Raw genomic sequence first — 22,348 nt, forward strand, 5'->3', positions numbered from 1 at the left:
TGAACACCAGTCTTCTCAACAGTTGTAAGAGTGACTCATACTTATGAAAACAAAAGAATCAAAAGATTCAAACTCTAAAAAAGACACTAGTGCTTTTAGAACCAGGAAAAATTTACATAGGAAGAAAATAGCTGATATTTCAAGTGCCCATTAATATTTTCAAGTTGGTTTAATATGTCTTAGAAAAAAGGTTTCTAAAAAACCAAACCAAACCAAACCAAATGAAAACTTTACACAGAAAAAAAAGAGGTTTCTAATAACACAACACTTGCATTTAAGATTTCTGTGTTTATAATATATATATAGTACAAACAAAAGTGGATAATCTCTGCAGTAAAACCTGTAAAGCGAAGCACTGCTATGGTGTTCTACACAACTATGGAAGTAGTACCAGTGTTTCTGTCCCAGAGACAGACACAGTTTTTTTTTTTTTTTTAAACTGAGATTCACTAATTTACCAAAGAATAATTAATTATATAATGCATAGGGCACTCTACATTAAAATTTTTGATTATAGTACCTTGGTGGTAGAGTACTTGCCAAGATGTATGAGGCTTTGGGATCAATGTCTGGCACCACCAACAAATTTTGGGTATAAAATTCGGGAAGCGGGTGTAGCCGTATGGGCCAAGACGGTGCCCTGGCCCATTGCCAGGCCCCATGAACCCCACATGTTTACTGCCTTGCCCGAACATGGCAGTGAAACTGCATGCGTATTCCTCGTGATCTGGATCTGTCAGCCTATTTGTGACTGACCTGAGCTCATGCCTGGAGCAAGTGTGATTTCTGATTGGATGAGGTGGGGTGGAGTGAGATGAGGTCAGTCGCTGCGAGGATAGGAGAAGAGCACTTGCTGCAAGAGGAGGAAGAAGAAGCTGCTGGGGAAGAGAGCTGTAAGAGAAAAGGCCACAAGTAAAGAAGCTGCTGCATGAACCCGCCTTGGTGTCCATGTCATTCTTGTTTCCACGGGAAGAAAGGACTGCGGCATGTGGTGGTCTGTATGGGGAACTCATCGAGTTGGTTGGCAACGGTAAAACGGTAAGTAAAGAAAGTACAGACCTAAGAAAATTTTAGTAAGCAGCGGTAAGAAAATTTTAGTAAGCAGCGGTAAGGAAATTTTGTTAAGCAGCGGTAAGTAATGTCAGGTTCCTGGAAAAAAAGGGATGAAGCATTAAGGTTCTCAGGATAGAGACAAAGGGAATTAAAGAGAGCACAGGCTTGTCAGCTTCCTGGGGAAAAAAAGGACGAAGCACTAAGGTTCTCAGGAATAGAGAAGAAGGGAATTTCAGCACTAAAGAAAGCATAGGCCTGATAGGTTCCCTGGAAAAAAGGGTACAGAGCACTAAGGATCTCAGATATAGAGACAAAGGGAAGGTTCCTAGGAAAAAAGGGAGGAAGCATTAAGGATTTCATATATAGAGACGAAGGGAAGGTTCCCCGGAAAAAAGGGGATGGAGCACTAAGGTTCTCAGGAATAGAGACGAAGGGAATTTCAGCAACACGGGTTCAACTGCGACTAAAATGAAAATAAAAATGTTAGCCATCTGGAACTTGATCAGGGCGTGCTTGAGGTACACCAGTGGAGAGCACAGTGCTGAAATAGAGGAAGGAGTAGCGGTGCTTGAGGAGGCTAAGGAGATTGCTTCTCAGGCTAGCCGCTGAAAACCTAAACAGCTTAGACAACAAACCAAAGATAAGAAAGAGAAGAAGGAATCTAGCTCTGAAGGGTCTACTAGTGACAGCGAGGGGACTGATAGGGACAGTGATGTCTGTAGTCAGATGTCCCGCTGGAGTTTGAGGCGCTGTAGGCCACCTGAACCATCAGCCCCTCTGTTGCCTTCTCCTCCCCCCATAAAGATGAGGGAGACAAAAGGGGAAAGCGTAGTCTTCATGCAAAAGTCTGAAAAAATGTGCCCACCATTGTGGGGGCCTTTCCAGTATTTCAGGACCAACAGGGGCAATGGTATCATGAACCCCTGGATTGGAAGGTTGTACAAAGATTGAAGGAGTTAGTTTCAACTTATGGGGTCCAGGCTGCCTTTACTGTAACTCAGGTTGAGTCCCTACAGTGGTACTGTATGATGCCTTTTGATTGGCAGAACCTCTGCAAGGCCTTTCTTTCGGGAGGAGGTTATTTAACATGGAAGGCTGCTTATATTGAGCATGCCTTTGAGCAGGCTGTGGCTAATGCTGCTGCTGGACTCCCCAATGCAGCCTGGAATATCGACATGTTAATGGGGCAAGGGAATTTTGCCAACAATCAAACAGGTTATCCTATACAGGTTTATGAGCAGATTAATAACTGTGCTCTTAGAGCTTGGAAGAGGCTATCAGGCACTGGAGACCTTGGGGCCAGCTTGTCTAAGGTGACAAATTTGAAAGCTGGTATCCTTATGGTTAACCAAAGAGTGGATTGGTTGCAAGAACAGATGAATATTTTGGAGCAGTTAGTATTTGCTTCCTGCATTACTCATATGGCAGGAATGTGTGTAACCTCTGTTCAGTATCAGAATTTTTCCAGAGCTGCAAATCTGTTGCGTGCAATTGGTGCGATGCTGCTAAGAAATTGGAGTCATGATCTCGACACAAAGATGAAGGAATTGCAAGCATCGATTGTTGCCGTGAATAACACCCGTGTGGAGATTGCAACTGCAAAGCAAAGGCTGGAGATCATCCAGGGAACTGTAGGATTCTTAAAAAATTGGGGAAGGATGGCCTTTTGGGCGTTCCTGCTGACTGTTGGTGTGTGGAGAAATGCTTTGGTGGATGGCACATATGCAAAGGCGGCACAGGGCTGATAAACGAGCCTTAGAGCAGGCTATGGCAGCCTTGGAAGGAGGAGCATCCCCCCAATGTTGGCGCAACATGCTGGATTAGTAATCAATGACAGGTAAGACCCTCACATGCACATATTAACCTAAGACAGGATGGCGAAAGTGAGTTTGTCACTCCCATGATGGTTAAGGATGAGGCACAGATGGGGACAACCTAAGACAGATGTTGATCCCAGAGCTACTAATAAAACAAAAAGGGGGCAATGCAGGGTTCACAGGGCCTGGCAATGGGTCAGGGCGCCATCTTGGCCCATGCAGCTGCACCCACTTCCCTCAATAAAACACATAGGAAACTCTACCTTGTATTGAAACACAAAAAGAAGTATAAAACTTCTTATATAATAGTCCTGCATTCCAGGTTTGACTTCGAAAATTCATTAATTTTTTCCAAGTTCAACAAAAGTGCAATTCCTATATCACTAAATTAAAGAGAAAGGTGAATTTCTAAGTACAATTTCTGATGTTACCTACTTAGAGATCTAAGACAACTTAGACATGTGCATATAGTTAAGTAGAAAAATCAAACTTTAAATGAACAATTCTTTGGATTTTTTTTAATTAAGAATTTTCTTCATTTACATTTCAAATGCTATCCCAAAAGTCCCCCATACCCTCTCCTCCCACTCCCCTACCCACCTACTCCCACTTCTTGGCCCTGGTTAAATGAACAATTCTTATTACCACTTGGCACTATATTTCCTATTTGTATTATTATTTAAGCTATCTATTCCTCCCTTCTTTCTTGACATATATATCCAATCCATCATGTACAGATATACTAGAAATAGATGATACTGCCAATATCAGTGGAAGTCTGTTTTTGAAGACATTTCTAACAATACTGAAAATGAAGCCTCCATAATGAGGCTTATTAACATTTTAGATTTTAATGTAAAATTAAACTTGGGGTTTTATTTCTTATCTAAGGTCCAATACTGAAGGAAATGAAGGGATGCAATGAGTAGTCATAGCAGTGAGTAGTTATGGGGCCGGCCATGAGGGAATAGAGTTTAACACATATGATGGATCAGAGTCATAACTATGAGTACAAAAGAGCTATTCTCCTTCATTTTACCAGAGTATACATCCTTATTCCACTAAACTAAAATAGACAAAAATTCATATCACCAACAAAACAGTTAACCAATCTGCAATCCTTTACTATGATGAAGTCCATTTTTCCAACATGATGATCCTGAGCCTCTCTAAGAAACTCAGAACAAAGGAAGAGAATGTCCTGCTTCACCACAGATGACCAAAATATAGGGACTATCTGTACACATGGATCTAATTAGCTTAGATGTACTTGAGTGATATAGTAGTCTTTGACCAGAATCTGATTTAACCAACACAAATACATTCTTAAGAAGCATAAAGTGGAGATGACTACCTGTTTCATCTCATTACAAATACTATGTATTATTGACACAGATAATCCTATGTACTATACCTAGAATAGAAAAATCAGACATAAAAAGTAGATTAAGGGTTACCAGGGACTGAAGAAAGAGACCAAAAGGGAAGAAGGATTTATTGTATCATGAGAACAGAATTTGTATTTGAGGTGATGGAAAAGGTTGGGAATGCTGGCAATAATTTTTACAGTGTTTTGAATAAAATTAAAGACACTTAAAATAGTTAAAATGGTAAACTTAAGTTTATGTATCTCTATATCACAATAAAACATTTTAACCATGGGGGATTTATAATATTTCAAAATTAGTTAATAGAAATTATTGTTAATTTAGAATTTATTTCCTCCATATAAAATTATTAACTAATTTTTTTACTTTTGATCATAGATGGGATAAAATGTGTCCAGGTCATAATGGAAGAAAACCAGAAAAAAGTCAAAATAAACTCCTTACTTTAATTGGCTCAGGCTGCATCATAGGTGCAGGCATAGCAATGGCACTTGAAGCATAAACCTGGTGATATGCTGCTTGAACTCCATGGTCAGAATAAGGCTGTTACAAAAGAGGCAGTGAGGAAATAGGAGGGGAGAGAAAAAAGAAGTGTTACTTTCATTTATTAAAATACTTATGTTTTCTACCACATACAAAACCTCATTCACTATGTTTAATGAAGTTATAGTCTGATAAAGAAACAGAATTACTCTAAATCATCATGTCCTTTGAGTCATGTGTATGATGCATGAGGAAAAAAACGAACACTCAATTATACCTAAGAACGTTGGTGAGGATGGCAATGAAAAATTTCCTAGAGGCACTGATGTTTGATTTAAAAGAACTGGGAACACAGTGAGGGATGGTGGGATTAAAATGGAGGTAAGTAAGTAAACACTTCTGTGGGAGACCTATGTAAGTTATTTGGGAAGCTGGAAAGAACCTTATATGCTAAAGGGGGAAAATTAGCCTGGAGAGCAATAAACAGAGGGCAGATAATTTAAAAGTATATTTAAATGATAATAAATGCTGGCAAGGATGTGGAGAAAGAGGAACCATTTATTCTGTTTGTGGTAGTGTAAACTGGTACTGTCACCATGGAAATAAATATAAAGTCTTTTCAAAAAATTAAAAAAGAATTACTATAAGACCCAGCTATACCAATCCTGAACATATATCTAAGTGATTCTATAACCTACACAGGAATACTTGCATACCCATGTTTATTGTTGGTTTATTCATAATAGGAAGGAGATATAACTAGCCTAGTTATCCATCAACAGACAAAGAGGTGAAACAAGTTTATATTTAAAACAATAGATTTAAACTATCTAAAATATTATTAAATTATTGAATTGAAACATTTTAATACCCTGTCTTCAAAACCTGATTTCATATATATTTCCACTTACATATAAGACATCTTAATTTGTTCTTTTCCCATCTCAAATGCTCAATTGCTACATGTAGCTAGTGACTATTATCTAGGATACTGCAGTACAAAACAGCAATCATGATGTTGGTATTACAGTTATGGATAGGATAACATCAGACTGAATATGTAAGATGAAAAGATTGAAGAACCAAACATGAAATTATGGGGAACAGCTTACAAAGGAAAATAAAAGCTGGTAAAGGAATTCCAGAAGAGGGCAGTATTGTGTGTGCAAACACAGGTCTTAAACAGACATGAATATGGACATTCTTCCTGAAGGGTTAAGTAAGGAAGGAAAGTATTTAGAAGTTAGGTTGTCATTAAGGTCCTTCTCAAAGGCAGCTTAGGCAGAAAGACAATGAAACAGACTTCAGCAGGTGTGGAATGAGATCATCCTGAACATCACAAATATTGAATATAGCTTATGTTTTCAAGAGTCTTGGTTTTGAAAGATAGAAGAGAATTAAGGGATCTGTGAAGGAATGAGTAAAAAAGATCATCATAATTACTTCTCAAAGGTGCTACAGATATTAAAGGACTTTGTATCAATCAGTTCTAATCTTTTAATACTGCAATATGGTTTCTTGATGCTTTCACTTTTGTAAGTAAGGTCACTTTGAGAACAAGACTGCTGAGGTTAAATAATTCCCTTAAGAATCACAGCAAAGTGGTGAAGCTCTGGACCAACGGAGATGGAAAAATAAATCACAGAATATGTTGAGATCCCTGAGAGGAATAAAGTGAAGGTTTTCAGAGCACAATAGGTAGAAACAACCTTGGACAAGACTAAGTTACCATAGAAATATAAAAAAACGTAAGGCTGGATTAGGACCTCTTTAAGTTTTTGTTGGGAGTTGGAGGCTAAATTGGTTTCTATGAACTGGTTTCAATTTTTATGAAAGGGAAAGCAAAGATGTAGTGTAAGAGTGAAATGGGGAGTCTGCAGTAATACAAGCATGGTAGACGTTTGAAACGGTCACTGAGGTACATGACTGAATGCATTCACACGCTTGTTTTCTTTTTCAGGAAACTTGTCCATAACATTCACAACAAAAGCCCTGCAGGTTTTAATTGTGCAAAAACCCACTTAACTTATAGGCCATTCCATCTTATTTATTAAATTATAAATTAATAACAGTATAATAGTCTGCTCGAAACACCACCAAAATAAAATACTGATGTTATTAAGTATAAGCTACATAGTCACAACAATATTTTTTAGAAAAAAATCTTATTAGATTAAATAAGGAGTGACTACACACTGGTGATGAGTACCTCATACCAGGAATTAAGATTATGGGTTAAAGCCCAAAGTAGATTTTGGTGAATATCTGATGTAAAAGCATTCTTACTTTACTCTCACCTTTATGCAAATCAGAACGCAAGAAAACATCAAAAGACTAAGTTCTGAAATTTCACCACCAATTAAATTAGAACATATTTATGGGTTTCAAATCACAAACTATTTACAATGTGTACCCATGCTGTACAATTTGGACAAACATAAGGGAGGATTCTGAGGCTTTTACTCACCAAGATTGATTTTCCTAGATGTCAATGAAAAGATCTACTCAGATTCTTAGAGGCTTGTAGGTTCATTCAAGGTAAAAATAAAAGATCTTATTTTATAATGCTTAACAATAAGGGAGGGGAATCTCAAGGAGAAATGTCTATATTACTTTTTCTGTCTACTATGTAGAGTTTTAGCTGAGTAACACTGCCAGAGGTGAACCAGGGCGAAGGTTAGAATAAGTACTGATTGTTACATCTCAATATGGAGAACCTAGGATAAGAACTTGAGATTGAACTGGAACTAAAATGATCACCAGCAAGGATATGGACAAAAGAGAACCCTTTGACAATATAGAGTGAATGAAAATTAGGGTAGTTACTATGCAAAAACAGTATGTAGGTTTCTAAAAAATACTATTATATGATTCAGCAATCTGTGCTTCTAGATATACATACACACATACATACATACATACAACATATCTACATATGTATGTATCACACACACACACACACTCACAGGCAAAGGAAACAAGTTGTTACAGATCTATCTGCACTCTGAAGCACACTGCAGCACTACTCACAATAACAAAGAAGTGGGCAATGTAGCTTAGTGGTCAAGTACTTGCTCAACAGTATACAAAGCTTGGATTGGTTTCCCATTACCAGAAGAACAAAACAAAAAACCTGTATTCTTATCTTACATAATAGCAGTGATATTTAGTGTTCATCAATGGGTGAAGAGAATGTAGGGTATGAATAACAGAATAACATATAGTCTTAAAAAAAGAAGGAAACTCTGATGTCACAGCTGTGACATCATAGATAAACCTGGAGGACATTATACCACAAAATAAGCCAGGCACAGGAAGATAAATGCTTTACAATGCTTCTATGTGGGATCTGAAAAATCAAACTCACAGAAGCAGAGATTAAGAAAGTGGTTTTCATGGGTGGGGAGAAAGATGAGAAGGTGCTGGTCAAACAGTAGAGTGACAGACTGATAGGCTAGATGTTTTCTGGAGAGCCACTGTACAGCATGGTGACTGTGGGTAATAAGAATGGGTTAAGCCGGGCATGGTGGCACACGCCTTTAATCCCAGCACTCGGGAGGCAGAGGCAGGCGGATTTCTGAGTTCGAGGCCAGCCTGGTCTACAAAGTGAGTTCCAGGACANTCTACAAAGTGAGTTCCAGGACAGCCAGGGCTATACAGAGAAACCCTGTCTTGAAAAACCAAAAAAAAAAAAAAAAAAAAAAAAAAAAAAAGAATGGGTTATAAAGTTGAAAATTGCTGAGAGATTGTAAATATTTTCATTACAAAGAAAAAACTAAATAACCCAATGAAGAGATGAACTACATTGACTGTGGTAATTAGCTTAGAATATATACAATTACAAAATATCATGTAGTTCATAAATATTTATACTACAATTTTCTACTCAATTACATTTCACTAAATCTGGAAAATAGGAAACACAAAAAAGTAAATGGAGGATGAGACAAAGATGGAGAAACTCTAGTGAAAGTATGAAGAGTAAAAACACTAAGGTCTAAGTGTGGAGATTACTCTTCCAGAATAAAATGTTATAAGCTTTAGTACGAGAAAGAGAAAAAGAGCAATGCACTCAGCAAGATGCTGATTTACAACATACCGTCTCATCTGCACAGTTCTTGCACATGGATGACACTATTAGTGACACACCAAGGATATAACTTAAAGACACTGAAGACAGTATTTGTAATTTATAGTTAATAATTTATATTGTATACAGAGATTTTTAAATTTTACATTGGTTTAAAGATTATATGCTCTTAACTGATAAACTCATTAGCAACAGTACAGACTGATAAGAAAACAAGAAATGCAAATATGTGGTACATTAAAACTTTGAAAGAAACTTGGAAGGTGATTCACAAGTCATTACTGAAAAGCTCTAGGATGAAGCTCTTAGACTAAAAATGGTAGATACGAATAAATTGAGAAAACACAGCAGTTTTAATGATGAACTTCAACAAATTAAAAAGGACTAATGTTAATTCAAGGTAGTTATAAACCAATCACTTTACCACAAAGCTGGGAATGCAGCTCAGTTGCAGTGTGTTTTTTCTAGAATCTACAGTGCCCCGGGTTCAACTCCTGACACTGAACAAATGAAAAACAACGAGAAAGATAAACATGTACCTCTGGAACGGAAGTTTCCATCAGAGACAGTGGAGGAGGAACACAGCCACCATCTTGTGCAATTTCTACTGGTTGATAAATAACCTCAGAAGGTTGCAGATATAGGAACGGAGCAGAAGAAGCAGGGGACTAAAACACAAAATGATCACTGTTATTCAAATATGCAATAATGACTTACCCTAAAATGAAAAATATCTGTTGCATATTTTCCTACAATTATTTTTCAGGGATAGTATAGAACTTGTCTTAGAAACAGATTAGAAAATTTGAGCTGTCATACATTTCAGTTGTATGGATATTACTAAAGGTATAATTATTATTATAGATATTATTAATAGTAAGTAGTGAATGTTTATAGTGCTTTAGAACCTCATACTTAAACAGGAACAATAGTTGTAGGTATACAAATACCATCATTACAAATTGTAGTAATAAGACCTATCATACTTAATTGGTGGTAAGTATCTACTTTCAACTTTGTGACTTCACATAGTGTAAGAAAATGCCACTAAATATTTGGTGGAATACTATTTTTAAGAAAATTTTGGAAAACAATAATTTCAGATTTTATAATATTTTGGATTTCATATTAGGATTGTTCAACCAGTAATAGTTATGTAAATATTTGCAAATTCTAAAATGTTAAGACAGTTTTAAATATTTTAATTTAATAACTTAATCTTATCAATTTATTCTAATTATTATAATTTTATGAAAATTTAAATGATATACAATATATAATCATATACAACATAAAATATACTTATAAAATATATAATCATAATAAAATTTAATAATTTAATATTAAAATCCAAGCATTTCATATACTTAAATGGTTCTTACTTAGGAGCATGAGATAAGCTAAGAAAATCCTGAAGTTATGCTAGAAAATACCAACATTTCCAATAATAACAACAGTACAATTCTTTCATGTTTACGTTGTGATCCTTTATAAAATGTATTCCACAAATATGGTCTCATTTCATCTTTCCAAAAAACACAGAAGAAAACTTAGAAGGTTATAACATTACTGCATCCATTTTACAAATGAGATGAAAATGTAGTAGTTAGGGAGGAAAGCTGTGAACCTAGTTATACTGACTTTAGTTTTCAGGGATTCTTAATACAAATACAGTGAAAACAAAGTTTTAAAAATTGATACTGGAGGTTGATATTTACCTGGGGAACGCCCCACTGCCACTGCCCTGGTAAACACTGTGCTGGGGCCTAAAATGAAAAACAACCAATATTCACATAAGTTACAAACAAGGTTAAAAAGAACATTTCCAAACAAAAGAATGAAGTTGCACTTTCAAGGCACACACAAAAGTCAACTCAAAATGGATTGCAGCCCTAAACACCAAAGCTAAAGTAGTACAATTCTTACAAGAATTAGACTATGAGGGTGGAAATCTCTGTGGTTTTGAGTTAGGCAATGCTTTAAAAGTTATGCTTTTTTTTTTTATTGGATATTTTACTTACATTTCAAATGTTATCTCCTTTCCTGGTTTCCCTTCCTCCTGGTCACACCCTATCACATCCTCCCCTCCCCCTGCTTCTATGAGGGTGTTCCTCCACCCACCCACCCACGCACTTCTACCTCCCGGCCCTCGACTCCCCTACACTGGGGCATCTATCGTGCCTTCATAGGATCAGGGCCTCTTCTCCCACTGATGCATGACAAGGCCATCCTCTGCTACATATGCAGCTGGAGCCACGTGTACTCCGTTGATGGCTTAGTCCCAGGGAGCTCTGAGAGGTCTGGTTGGTTGATATTGTTGTGCTTCCTGTGGGGTTGCAAACCCCTTTAACTCCTTCAGTCCTTTCTCTAACTCCTCTGTTAGGGACTCCCCCATGCTCAGTCCAATGGTTGATTACTAACATCTGCCTCTATTTGTAAGGCTTTGGCAAAGCCTCTCAGGAGACAGCTATATCAGGCTCCTGTCAGCATGCACTTCTTGGCATCCACAATAGCGTCTGGGTTTGGTAACTATATATGGGATGAATCCCCAGATGGGAAAGTCTCTGGGTGGCCTTTCTAAAAGTTATGCTTTCAAATACAACTAACAAAGGAAAAAAAATACTAACAAAAGTTGAAAAATAGAACCTCATTAAAACTCCTTAAAACTTGAAAGCTATAAAGAATACCATCAAGGAAGTGAAATTTAACTCGCAAAATATGAGAAAATATCTACAAATTATATATTTGATATGGGAATTTTATCAAGAATATATGAAAACGTTATTTTATTATTATTTTTTTAAGTGTGCAATACTGGTGATTCAACACAGGGCTTTGCAACTCAGACCCAAAAGGACATGCATGGTATGTATTCATTAATAAGTGGATATTAGCCAGAAAAAGAATGAAAAAAAAAACATACAGAATACACAAGATACAGTCCACAGAATTCAAAAGGCTCAACAAGCTGAAGTGCCCAAGGGAACACCTCAGTCCCACTTGGGAGAGAGAAGAAAGCAATCACAAGTGGGGAGGGAGGGACCTGGGAGGGAAAGTGGATGGGGTGGGGAGGCAATGGGGGTTAGAGGGGAACCAGATCTGGTATTGAGTGAGGGAAAGGGACTGAAGCCCTGAGGGCCAGCATAAAGAATTAAAACAGGCAACCTCAGGAAATAGAAGGTTGGGGGACCCCCTAGAATGCACCAGAGACCTGGGAGGTGAGAGACTTCCAGGACTCATAGGGAGGGACCTTAGATGAAATGCCTGACAGTAGGGAGAGGAACTTATAGAGCCCACCTCCAGCAGAAAGACAGGACATCAAGTAAGGGTTGCCATCCCATAGTCACAACTCTAACCCATAATTGTTTCTTTCTGAAAGAATTACAGGGATGGAAATGGAGAGGAGCCTGAGGAAAAGAGGGTCCAGCGATAGACCTAAAGTGAGATCCAGCTCAAGGGGAGGTCCCATAGCCTGACACTATTACTGAGGCTATGGAGCACTCACAAAAAGGGCTCTATCACGACTGCCCTCTGAAAGACCCAGCAAGCAGCTGAAAGAGTCAGATGCAGTTATTTGCACCCAACCAATGGACAGAAGCAGCTGACCCCTGTTGTTGAATTAGGGAAGGCTGAAAGAAGCTGAGGAGAAGGGCGATTTTGTAGGACGACCAGCAGTCTTAATTAATCTGGACCCCAGAGAATCTTTCAAACACTGGACCACCAAACAGCATACACCAGCTGATATGAGGCCCCCAACACACATACAGTAGAGGACTTCGAGGTCTGTGTTCATTCAGAGATGATGCACCTAATCCTCAAGAGACTGAAGGCCCCAGGGAGTTTAGAGGTCAGGTGGGGTGGGGGGTGGGGGAATCCTCGGTGGAAACAGGGTGGGGTGGGGAGGAGGGGTGGGATGTGGAGTAGTCAGAGGGTGGATGGGGAGGGGTGGGGGATGGAATATGGAGTGTAAAAAATGAATTACAAATAAAATTAAATAAAAAACAAAAAAAAGCCACAAAAAATTCTGTTTGAGCAAGATGACACTGAATGTCCTTTCTGGTCTAATTCTATAAAGATATGAGGATTTTCCTCCTACAGTATTTTAAAGTGATATTTATGTGGTGTTTCATTATGATACTTCCATACCAGCATATAAAGTACTTTATCACATCACCCTATACTGTCTATCCCAACCAATTCTTTTTCCTTGTTCTACACACTTAGTAGTTCTTCTAAGTATATGAGATACATGTTTTCTTTCATTAACTTTTGTGGGTCTGGATTATTTCATTAACATGATGATCTTCTGTTCCATCCAGTTTCCTGCAAATGACATAATTTCATTCTTTATGGTGAAATAAAACTCCATTATGTATATGTAAGTATGTGTGTGTGTATATATATATGTGTATGTGTGGCATAGCTGAATCATAAGGTAGTTTTAATTTTAGAAGAAGTTCCATGCCAATTTCCATAGTGGCTACACTGATAATATACATCCTCACCAGCAGCGAATAAGGAGTCCTTTCCTTTATCATTTCCAGCATTGTTGTTGGTTTTTGATAGTAGACCTTCTTCTGACTGGGATGAAACTGAATCTCATTGTACTTTTGATTTGTATTTTTCCTGATGGCTATGTCGGAACCTTCTGTTTCATGCATTTACTGAATATTTGTATTTTTTTCACCTGAAAAGTGTTAGTTTATTCCTACTGCTCATTTATTTACCAGACTGTTTGCTTTTTTGGTCATTTATATTTTTTAAGTATCTGTCTCCTGCTTGATTCCCTTTTTAGTTAATCCATTTCATCTGTGTGGATATTCAGTTTCCTTTGCACCACTTATTAAAGAGGTTTTTCCAATGTCAAGACTCAGGTGAAAGTAGCTTCTTGGGCTTATTTCTAGACCTCCTCAGGCTATCCCGTCGGTCTGTGTGTTGCTTTTCTGACAGAATAATATTATTTCTGTTAATATGGTTTTATAAAATAAAGTAAGGCACTGGATGACTCCTGCATTTCGCGTCTTACTCAGGATTGCTTTGACTATTTGGTGTATTTTGTATTTCCATATGGGTCCTAGAATTTCCTTTTCTAGATCTGTGAAAAATGTCACTGGAAATTTGATGAGAATTACATTGAATATATAAATCCTCTTTTTGGTAATAGCTATTTTAATAATATTAATTTTCCTGATTCATGAACGTTATGTAGTTGTTCCCTCTGAATTGAAATAGTCCCCCCTAGTGGGAGAAGGAAGACCTTATGACTTAGGACACTAACAAAACTTATAAGGCTAGGAAGCTCACAAAACTTACTGAATCAGGAAGCTCAGAAAGTTATTATCCAAGGTCTCCTCTGAAAGATCACAGAAGTAGTAAAAATTGGTCCAGAAGAGGAGTCTTTCTGATGGTGCTGCCTGCAAGTTGTTTAAGAAACTGTAGCAATGAAGCTTTTGTGTGTTATCATCCATCTTGGGATGAACTTCTTAGTGATGCAGCTGCCTTTGAGTCACCCATGCTCCTGCTAGTAATCCTTCACTCATGCTTGTATAAGTAACTGTTAAACTCATGGGCTCACCAAGCCAGACTCGGGTTTGGTGGTTTCTTTGGTTTGTCCTTAGCACCCGACCCGGGGTTAACAGGTGTTTGTCCATTTCTTCACAAGAAAAGTAACACAACATGATTGGTACCTAAATAGGGACCTGATAGAAATAAAGATGAATCGAACAGAAGCAATTACATGCCATTGCAATGGGTAAGACATGTGACTGATCTGAGGGTGGGGCATCTGCAGGGGCAATGATACATGGGTATCTTTCCTCATGTGGGATGGGATGGTATGCCTCCTTGCTGTAGTTGCAGTACCACAGTCCCTCCAATTGGTGATAAGACTTAGTTAAGAGTAGATCAATCTTTTTTTTTTTTAATATTTTTTATTACTTAAAATACTTTTTAAATTTAAATATATCTTTATCATATTCTTCCCCTCCCCTAACTTTTTCCAGATCTTCCCCCCCATTCTCCCAACTTTTGAGTTTTCTCAAAAAACAAAGAAAAACAATGCAACAACCCCTATCAAATTGAGAAAACAAAATGAAACCACACCCCAAAATAAAAAAATCACCAATCTGTAACCAACTAAAAGCATCTTCTCACCAAACAAAAACAAACAAACAAACAAAAAACTTGTGGAGTTCATCAAATGTTGGTCAACTATTCTTGAACATGAAGCCTGATATAACATAAATGTTTGATATACCTAGAGTTACTCCTGGCAGGTATAAGTGACAGTTTAATTTTTGACCTTACTTCTAGTGGCTAGGTATTAATTAATTAATTAAAAATATATAGCAACTTAAAATATAATTGGATAAAACAAAAAATATCATATTGAAGTTGGACATGACAAACCAACAGAAGGAAAAAGAAAAGAGTGAGAGACCCACTTGTTTACAAACTCAGGAATCCCATCAAAACAGTGAACTGGAAGTGTGAATATTCACAGAGGGCGTGTTATAGACTCATGGAGGTCCCGTGCATAGTGCTTAAGTGTCTTTGAGATCATATGAGCTTTGTTGACGCTGATTTAGAGGGCCTTGTTTTCTTGGTGTCCTCCATGCCCTCTGGCTCTTACACTCTGCCTCCTCTTCAGAGGGGTTCCCTAAATTCTGAGGGGAGGTTTTTGATGGACACATCCCATTTAGAGCTGAGTGTTCCAAGGTCTCTCACTCAAGAATAGGTCATTCATAAGGGGATCTCAGGGTTCCCAAATTCCTCCATGTGGTTTGAGGTGGCATTCTATGGGGTCTGCTACAAATATGTGGCTATTCCCAAATGGCTAATAAAGTAGCGTTCCTATTGCAACCCCCCAGTGTAACATGTATGGAATGGAATAAGCAGGCAGTAGTAGCTGTGGTAGTAAGAATTTGCCTTATCAATGGGAGAGGAGGCCCCTTGGTCCTGTGAAGGCTTGATGCCTCAGGGCAGGGGAATGCTAGGGGGTAAGGCAGGAGTGGGTGGGTGTGGGTGGGGGAACACCCTCATAGAAGCAGGGGAGGGAAAGAGGGGAGGGGATAGGAACTTTGTGGAGAGGAAACTGGGAAGGGGATAACACTTGAAATGTCAATAAAATAACCAATAAAAAAGAAAGAATATCTGAAAAAAATTTGCCTAACAGAGGGAGGAATTATGACTGTAAGGAAACATGTAAATGACATTTTCTGCACAATTTCAATACTGCTGGCATGGCCAGTTCCTTCCATAATTCCCGTCCTTCCAATATTTTATCATTTATGATATTCACAGAGACCACAGCCAACATTAACCAAGTATCCCTAATAAGTTTCATCAGCCAATTCATTGGGAATTTGTCATGTGACAAATTTGTTTTAGGAGGTATGAATAGATAATGCTGTTCAGCTTTCTCCACTTCCATAGCACCCAGATTGATCCCATAGAATCCCTTGTCCCACAACCTCACAAGCTAAGCTATGAGATTCTCTTTCACTTTACTGATGTATTCACTGAGTATCATAGAACAAAGTACTGAGCCACTGAGGCCCTTCTTCATGCTGAAACATGGATTTTTCCCTTTCTCTGTCTGAAAGGTCCAATATACCCTTGGGATCACAAGGATACTTTCTCTTCCTTCTACTTTCTTCTCTTCCTTCTTGCTCTCTGATTCTACCCAGGAGTTCCAAGTTTTGGATCCCAGGAAGGACAGATCTATAATCTGTGTTTGTGTTTTCTCTCTCTTTTTGTGGTATCAAATTTTGCCCATGAATACAACAGCAGGGCAAAGTCCGGGACAGAGAGTCTGCCATCTACCCAGGTCCCTCTGGTATGACAGATGTTTCTGTATACCAGACCAAGGAGGGTGAAGCACAGCCTAAGATAGATAGGTTCTACAGGTCTATCTGGGGATGCTGGGAGTCTTATAGCTCTTGAAAGAGGAATAAAGAGGTTTGGGCAGCCTAGCTGGTAGCTGGGTCTTGCATCCCATGACAGCTGCAGTGGAGGTATCATCTGTCACCACTCTAATTTGAGTCTCTGTGGGCAGCCAGGCAAGTACAAGATCAACAATGAATGCTTTGGTGGGGGTGGGGGAGAGAAAGCCACTCTCACTGTATCCTTGGTGAAATAACATGTGTCTTATTCCACGTGGACAGGAGCTATAGGAACCTTGGGGAGTGGGATGGGGTTGGGGGGTATGTTTCTCATTGGTTGAGCTTGAGATGTTGGTGATGGTCTGTCTGCATGGGGAAGGACTCCAGGTGCTGCGTTATGTGACTGACTGCCCATGGTCCTCTCAGTTGGTGGTTGTGGTTACAAGTTCCAGATCAGGCATCAGAGGCTGAGAGCTTAAACTTCCACTCCTACCATCTCAGATCTCTGAGATTCCCAGGGTCTGAGCATGGCCTACCTCACTAGATCTTATGCCCGTCTGATAGAACATCCTATGTGCCTTACATACAACACCCTCAATCAATCAATTAATCCCCCCTCTATTTCTCCCCCTCCGTCCCTCCCTCCTCTCTCTTTGTCTGTCTGCCTTTTTTCAGTAAGAAATAGCATCTTCGATCTCATCCTACCCTTTTCACACTTTTCTTGACAAACCAGTTCATTTGGCTCAATAGGACTTTGTTTTTGTTTTGTATTAAGGAAAAAAAATGAATTCAGTAGGTACCTTGGGACTAGTATGGGACTTTAGTGACATTGCTTAGCCCTATTTGGGACATGATCTTCATGAAGTAGTAGGGCTCTGACTGATCAGAACTGGCAAATAAATCTGGTTCACAGAGTGCTCAAGCATTCAGGAGGGAAGGATGAGGAAAATAGAAAATAGGACCTGTCTAAGTCACTGAAAAAATGTCTAGAGCTGTGTCAAAATAGTTCTTAGTGAGAAAACACAAACAAGAAGCAAAATTCACTGCTTGTGAGCTCCTGAAAGACATTAAAACGTAAGTAACAATTCATCAAAGGGGTGAATGAATCACAGAGTGACAAGTGAAATTGATCAAGCTTGTTCTAGGGGTAGGAAATAATATCTCAGAGCATGAACTGTGCATTTCTCTACTACATGAAGGTATACTAGGTATAGAGATTGTTCATCCATGCTAGGAGCTTTCCAGAAGTTAAATGTGGCTGATTGAGGTACAGTGGTTATGATACCAACTCAGACTTGTCATGACAGTAGCCATGGTGTTTGGCTGAGCATTCAGAACCAGGGAGTCAGCTCCAGTAGTAAGCACAGAAGGTGAAAGCACAGCAACTGCTTTCTCTTACTTCTTGGCCAGGAGGGACAATGTTGAGCTGGTTTCACCAAGCCCATCAGGAGGAGAAGCATGGCAAGCTTGCAGTAGTATCCCATGACTGGGATACAGCATGGCTCATGGGATACAGTATATCTCAGATACACTGCTTTATCCACTAAAAAATTTTATTTATTATGTATATCTGTGCATCATGCATCGTGTGTGTGTGTGTTCACAAAAGTCAAAAGACAACATCGGAGCCTATGGGACTGGATTTACAGACAGTTGTGACCTGTCATGTGGGTGCTGGCAATGAACTTTGGTCCTCTGAGAGAGAAACTAAGGCTCTTAACCACTGAGCCATCTTTGTAATCCTTTTATATTGTATTTGACCTAACTAATATTTTTTAGTTTTTAATTATATTTTTATTATTAAAAGAATTTAAAATTTTAAATATATTTTGACCATATTCTTTTCCTCACCCAAGTCTTTCCAGATTCTCTTCCCTTTCCTAATCCACAAAAAATCTTTGGAATCTACTTTATGTTAGCCAACTACTCCTGAACATGTGGTTGATATATATCTAATATTATTCCATTGGAAAAAACTTCTTTCCCTTCTCCCAGCAGGTGTAAATGACAGTTCAGTTGTTAAGCTTGACCTTGGTGATTAGGTTTTCATTCATTCACTTTTCAGCTAGGCTTCTCTTTTACACCATTCAGGATCCCCTTTCCAAGATAATAGTGAGGCTCACAATGGTCTGGATCTTTCCCCATCAAGACTCTTTTCAAGGAATTCTAGGTTGTGTCATGTTGACAGCTAAAATGAATCAGCACACCCACTTTCTGTATATCTGGAGGTACAGTAAATGGTTGAGGAGCTCACAAGCCTCCAGGTGAACCTCTAATTATAATTCTGCTAAATGGACATCATATCAAACTACCTTCCAAGGTTTTATTTCTACATATATATTAGTTCAGGTCTGAAAAGATTTGTGTGTCTGTGCACACACATAATGAACAGTGGTTAACAGAGAAACTCACAACTGGTCCAACTTCAGAGAATAAGTCTCAGTAGTATGCTCAGCCACAAATGCAACATCTGTATCTATCTCCTTTCAAGGCTCAGGGACTGTTACAGAAGAGAGGTAAAAGCTTCTAAGAGCCAGAGGTCAGGGAGGACTGGAGCAAAATAGTGTCTCCTGGATATGACAAGACCACTTCACTTATGAACTCACAGCAGCTGTGGTTGCCACAAGGCCAAGCCAGTCACCATTCCATCATGAAACTGGGAGAAGCTCATGAACTCCCATCCTCAACTGAAGAGCTATTGAGAGAGTTGATGGCTTCTGGGAGCCAGCCAACCTTTTTTTCTTTCAGGGTATGGTTCCCAGTAGGCCAACCACATGTCAGTGGATGGTTCCACACCCATGAGTGAAAAGCACAAATTTGATTCAGTGGGGAAGGGGGAGAGACAGAGACAGACAGAGACACACAGAGAGAACACAAAGAGGCGGCAGTAGGAGTAGGTGGGTTGGGGGTTGGATATGAGAAGAGTCAGGGAGAGGAGGTAAATAACAATTAAAATACAGTATATGAAAAATTTCAAGAATTAATAAAAGTATTGTATTAAGAATAGCAATTATCCTTCTTTCTTCTTCTATGGCCCATGGTTTGTACTTTTGGTCTTTCACTGGTTTTGGAAATGTCCTGTATATTCTGTCCATATTTTTTTGTCTACCTTGTCTTCAAGTTCTGATATTTTATCTTCACTTGAACAATCTACTGTATGTTTTCATTTGAATTATTGAACCTTTGATTTTCAAAGTTTTAATTTAATTTTCCCTCTTTGCTTCATTTAATTCTTCTTTTATAGTCTTCATTGGTAGCTTTATTTCATTCAGCAATTGTAATCTTTGAATCCATTCAGTGTTTGTTGTATCTCTGATTTTATTGATCATTAAAAATGTGGATACATGTATATACCTGCTTGCTTGTATACACACATGGGTACTAACTGTGGAGGTCAGAAGGTAGTAATGAATCTCCTGGAATTGGAGTTACAGGTAGGGGTGAACTACCCAATATGGGTGATAGAACAGAACCCAGCTTCCGATTGCAATCTGCACCTGGGAGCTGAGGCTGTTCCACAGCCCACTGTGCACGGGTCACTGCCAGGAGAAAGCTGGTCACCCAGGAGTGCTGACACAGGCTTACAGGCTCACAGGAGGGACATGCTCCAGCCAGAGACAGCAATACCAACTAACACCACAGATAACCAGATGGTGAAAGGCAAGCATAAGAACCTTATCAATAGAAACCAAGGTGACTTGGCATCATCAGAACCCAATTATCCCATCACAGCAAGTCCTGGATACCCCAACACACCAGAAAGGCAAGAGTGTGATTTAAAATGACATCTTATGATGATGATAGAGGACTTTAAGAAGGACATAAATAACTCCCTTAAAGAAATACAGGAAAACACAGGTAAACAGCTAGAAGCCCTTAAAGAGGAAACACAGAAATCCCTTAAAGAATTTCAGGAAAACACAACCAAACAGGTGAAGAAATTGAACAAAGCCATCCAAGATCTAAAAATGGAAGTAGAAACAATAAGGGAATCACAAAAGGAGACAACTCTGGAGTTAGAAAACCTAGGAAAGAGATCAGGAGTCATAGATGCAAACATCACCAACAGAATATAGGAAAAAGAAGAGAGAATCTCAGGTGCAAAAAATACCAAAGAAAACATCGACACAACAGTCAAATGTGAACACATAACAGAAAATGCAAAATGCAAAATGCAAAAAGCTCCTAACTCAAAACATGCAGGAAATCTAGGACACGATGAGAAGACCAAACCTGAGGACAATAGGTATAGAAGAGAGTGAAGATTCCTAGCTCAAAGGGTCAAAATTATAGAAGAAAACTTCCCTACCCTAAAGAAAGAGATGCCCATGTACATACAAGAAGCTTACATAACACCAAATAGATTGGACCAGAAAAGAAATTCCTCTCATCACATAATAATCAAAACATCAAATGCACAAAACAAAGAAAGAATATTAAAAGCAGTAAGGGAAAAAGGCCAAGTAACATATAAAGGCAGACCTATCAGAATTACACCAGACTTCTCATCAGAGACTATCAAAGCCAGAAGATCCTCAGCAGTTGTTATACAGACCCTAAGAGAAAACAAATGCCAGGCCAGGCTACTATACCCAGCAAAACTCTCAATTATCATAGATGGAGAAACCAAGATATTCTATGACAAAACAAATTTACACAATATCTTTCCACAAATCCAGCCCTACAAAGGATAATAGATAGAAAACTCCAACACAAGGAGGGAAACTACACCAAATGAGGGAGGGGGGTGGCATCCCACAGTCACAACTCTGACTCATAATTGTTCCTTTCTGAAAGTATTACAGGGATGGGAATGGAGAGGAGCCTGAGGAAAAGAAGGTCCAGAGACAGGCCCAAAGAGGAATTCAACTCTAGGGCAGGTCCCAAGGCCTGACACTATTACTGAGGCTATGGAGTGCTCACAAAAAGGGACCTAGCATGATGACACTACAGAAGACACAGCAAGCAGCGGAAAGAGTTAGAGGCAGATGTTTACACCCAACCAATGGATGGAGGCAGCTGACCCCTGTTGTTGAATCATGGAGAGACTGAAGGAGGCTGAGGAGGAGGCTGACAATGTGGGAGGACCAGCAATCTCAATTAATCTGGACTCCGGGGATCTTTCAGACACTGGACCACCAAACAGGCAGCATACACCAGCTGATGTGAAGCATCCAGCACACATACAGCAGAGGACTTCTGGGTCTGTGTTCATTCAGGGATGATGAATCTAGCCCTTAAGAGATTGGATGTTAGATGGGGTTGGGGGTGGGGACATTTATGTAGAGAAGGGGGGTGGGGAAGAAGTATGGAATGTGGAGTAGTTGGAGGATGGGTGGGTGGGAGTATAGGGTATGGAATGTAAAACAATAATTGAATTAATTAAAAAAAGAGAAAGAAGGGGGGAATAGAGTATTGCATGTAAAAAAATACATAAATATTTGTCTTATTGACAGTGTCTTTTGCCTTACAGAAGCTTTGCAATTTTATGAGGTCCCATTTGTCAATTCTTGATCTTACAGCACAAGCCATTGGTGTTCTCTTCAGGAATTTTTCCCCTGTGCCCGTATCTTCGAGGCGTTTCCCCACTTTCTCCTCTATAAGTTTCAGTGTCTCTGGTTGTATGTGGAGTTC

At 38.9% G+C, this 22,348-nt stretch overlaps 2 protein-coding genes across 2 annotated transcripts in view; one reads left to right on the forward strand and one right to left on the reverse strand.

The window, feature by feature from the left end:
* LOC110288054 (protein boule-like) overlaps nt 1-13,492 on the reverse strand; it is a 33,694-nt gene extending 20,202 nt beyond the window's left edge. Inside the window, exons 1-4 of the mRNA XM_021154509.2 lie at nt 13,337-13,492; nt 10,550-10,597; nt 9,371-9,499; nt 4,703-4,801 (exon numbers count right to left, since the gene is read on the reverse strand). Of these exons, the coding sequence (XP_021010168.1) occupies nt 4,703-4,801; nt 9,371-9,499; nt 10,550-10,597; nt 13,337-13,492 (432 nt within the window). The remainder of the gene's footprint in view (nt 1-4,702; nt 4,802-9,370; nt 9,500-10,549; nt 10,598-13,336) is intronic.
* Nucleotides 1,540-3,035, forward strand: LOC110288055. The gene has a single exon (XM_021154510.1). It carries the CDS (start codon nt 2,079-2,081, stop codon nt 2,796-2,798), a length of 720 nt encoding a protein of 239 aa, XP_021010169.1. The 5' UTR covers nt 1,540-2,078; the 3' UTR covers nt 2,799-3,035.
* Nucleotides 13,493-22,348: the final 8,856 nt, after the last annotated feature.

Source organism: Mus caroli, unplaced genomic scaffold, assembly GCF_900094665.2.
Source record: "Mus caroli unplaced genomic scaffold, CAROLI_EIJ_v1.1 scaffold_11766_1, whole genome shotgun sequence".
In the NCBI taxonomy this organism is placed as follows: Eukaryota; Metazoa; Chordata; class Mammalia; order Rodentia; family Muridae; genus Mus; species Mus caroli.

Bases quoted from the DNA above. Each gene is read 5' to 3' on its own strand.
- LOC110288055 (XM_021154510.1), top strand. From the start codon at position 2,079: ATGATGCCTTTTGATTGGCAGAACCTCTGCAAGGCCTTTCTTTCGGGA.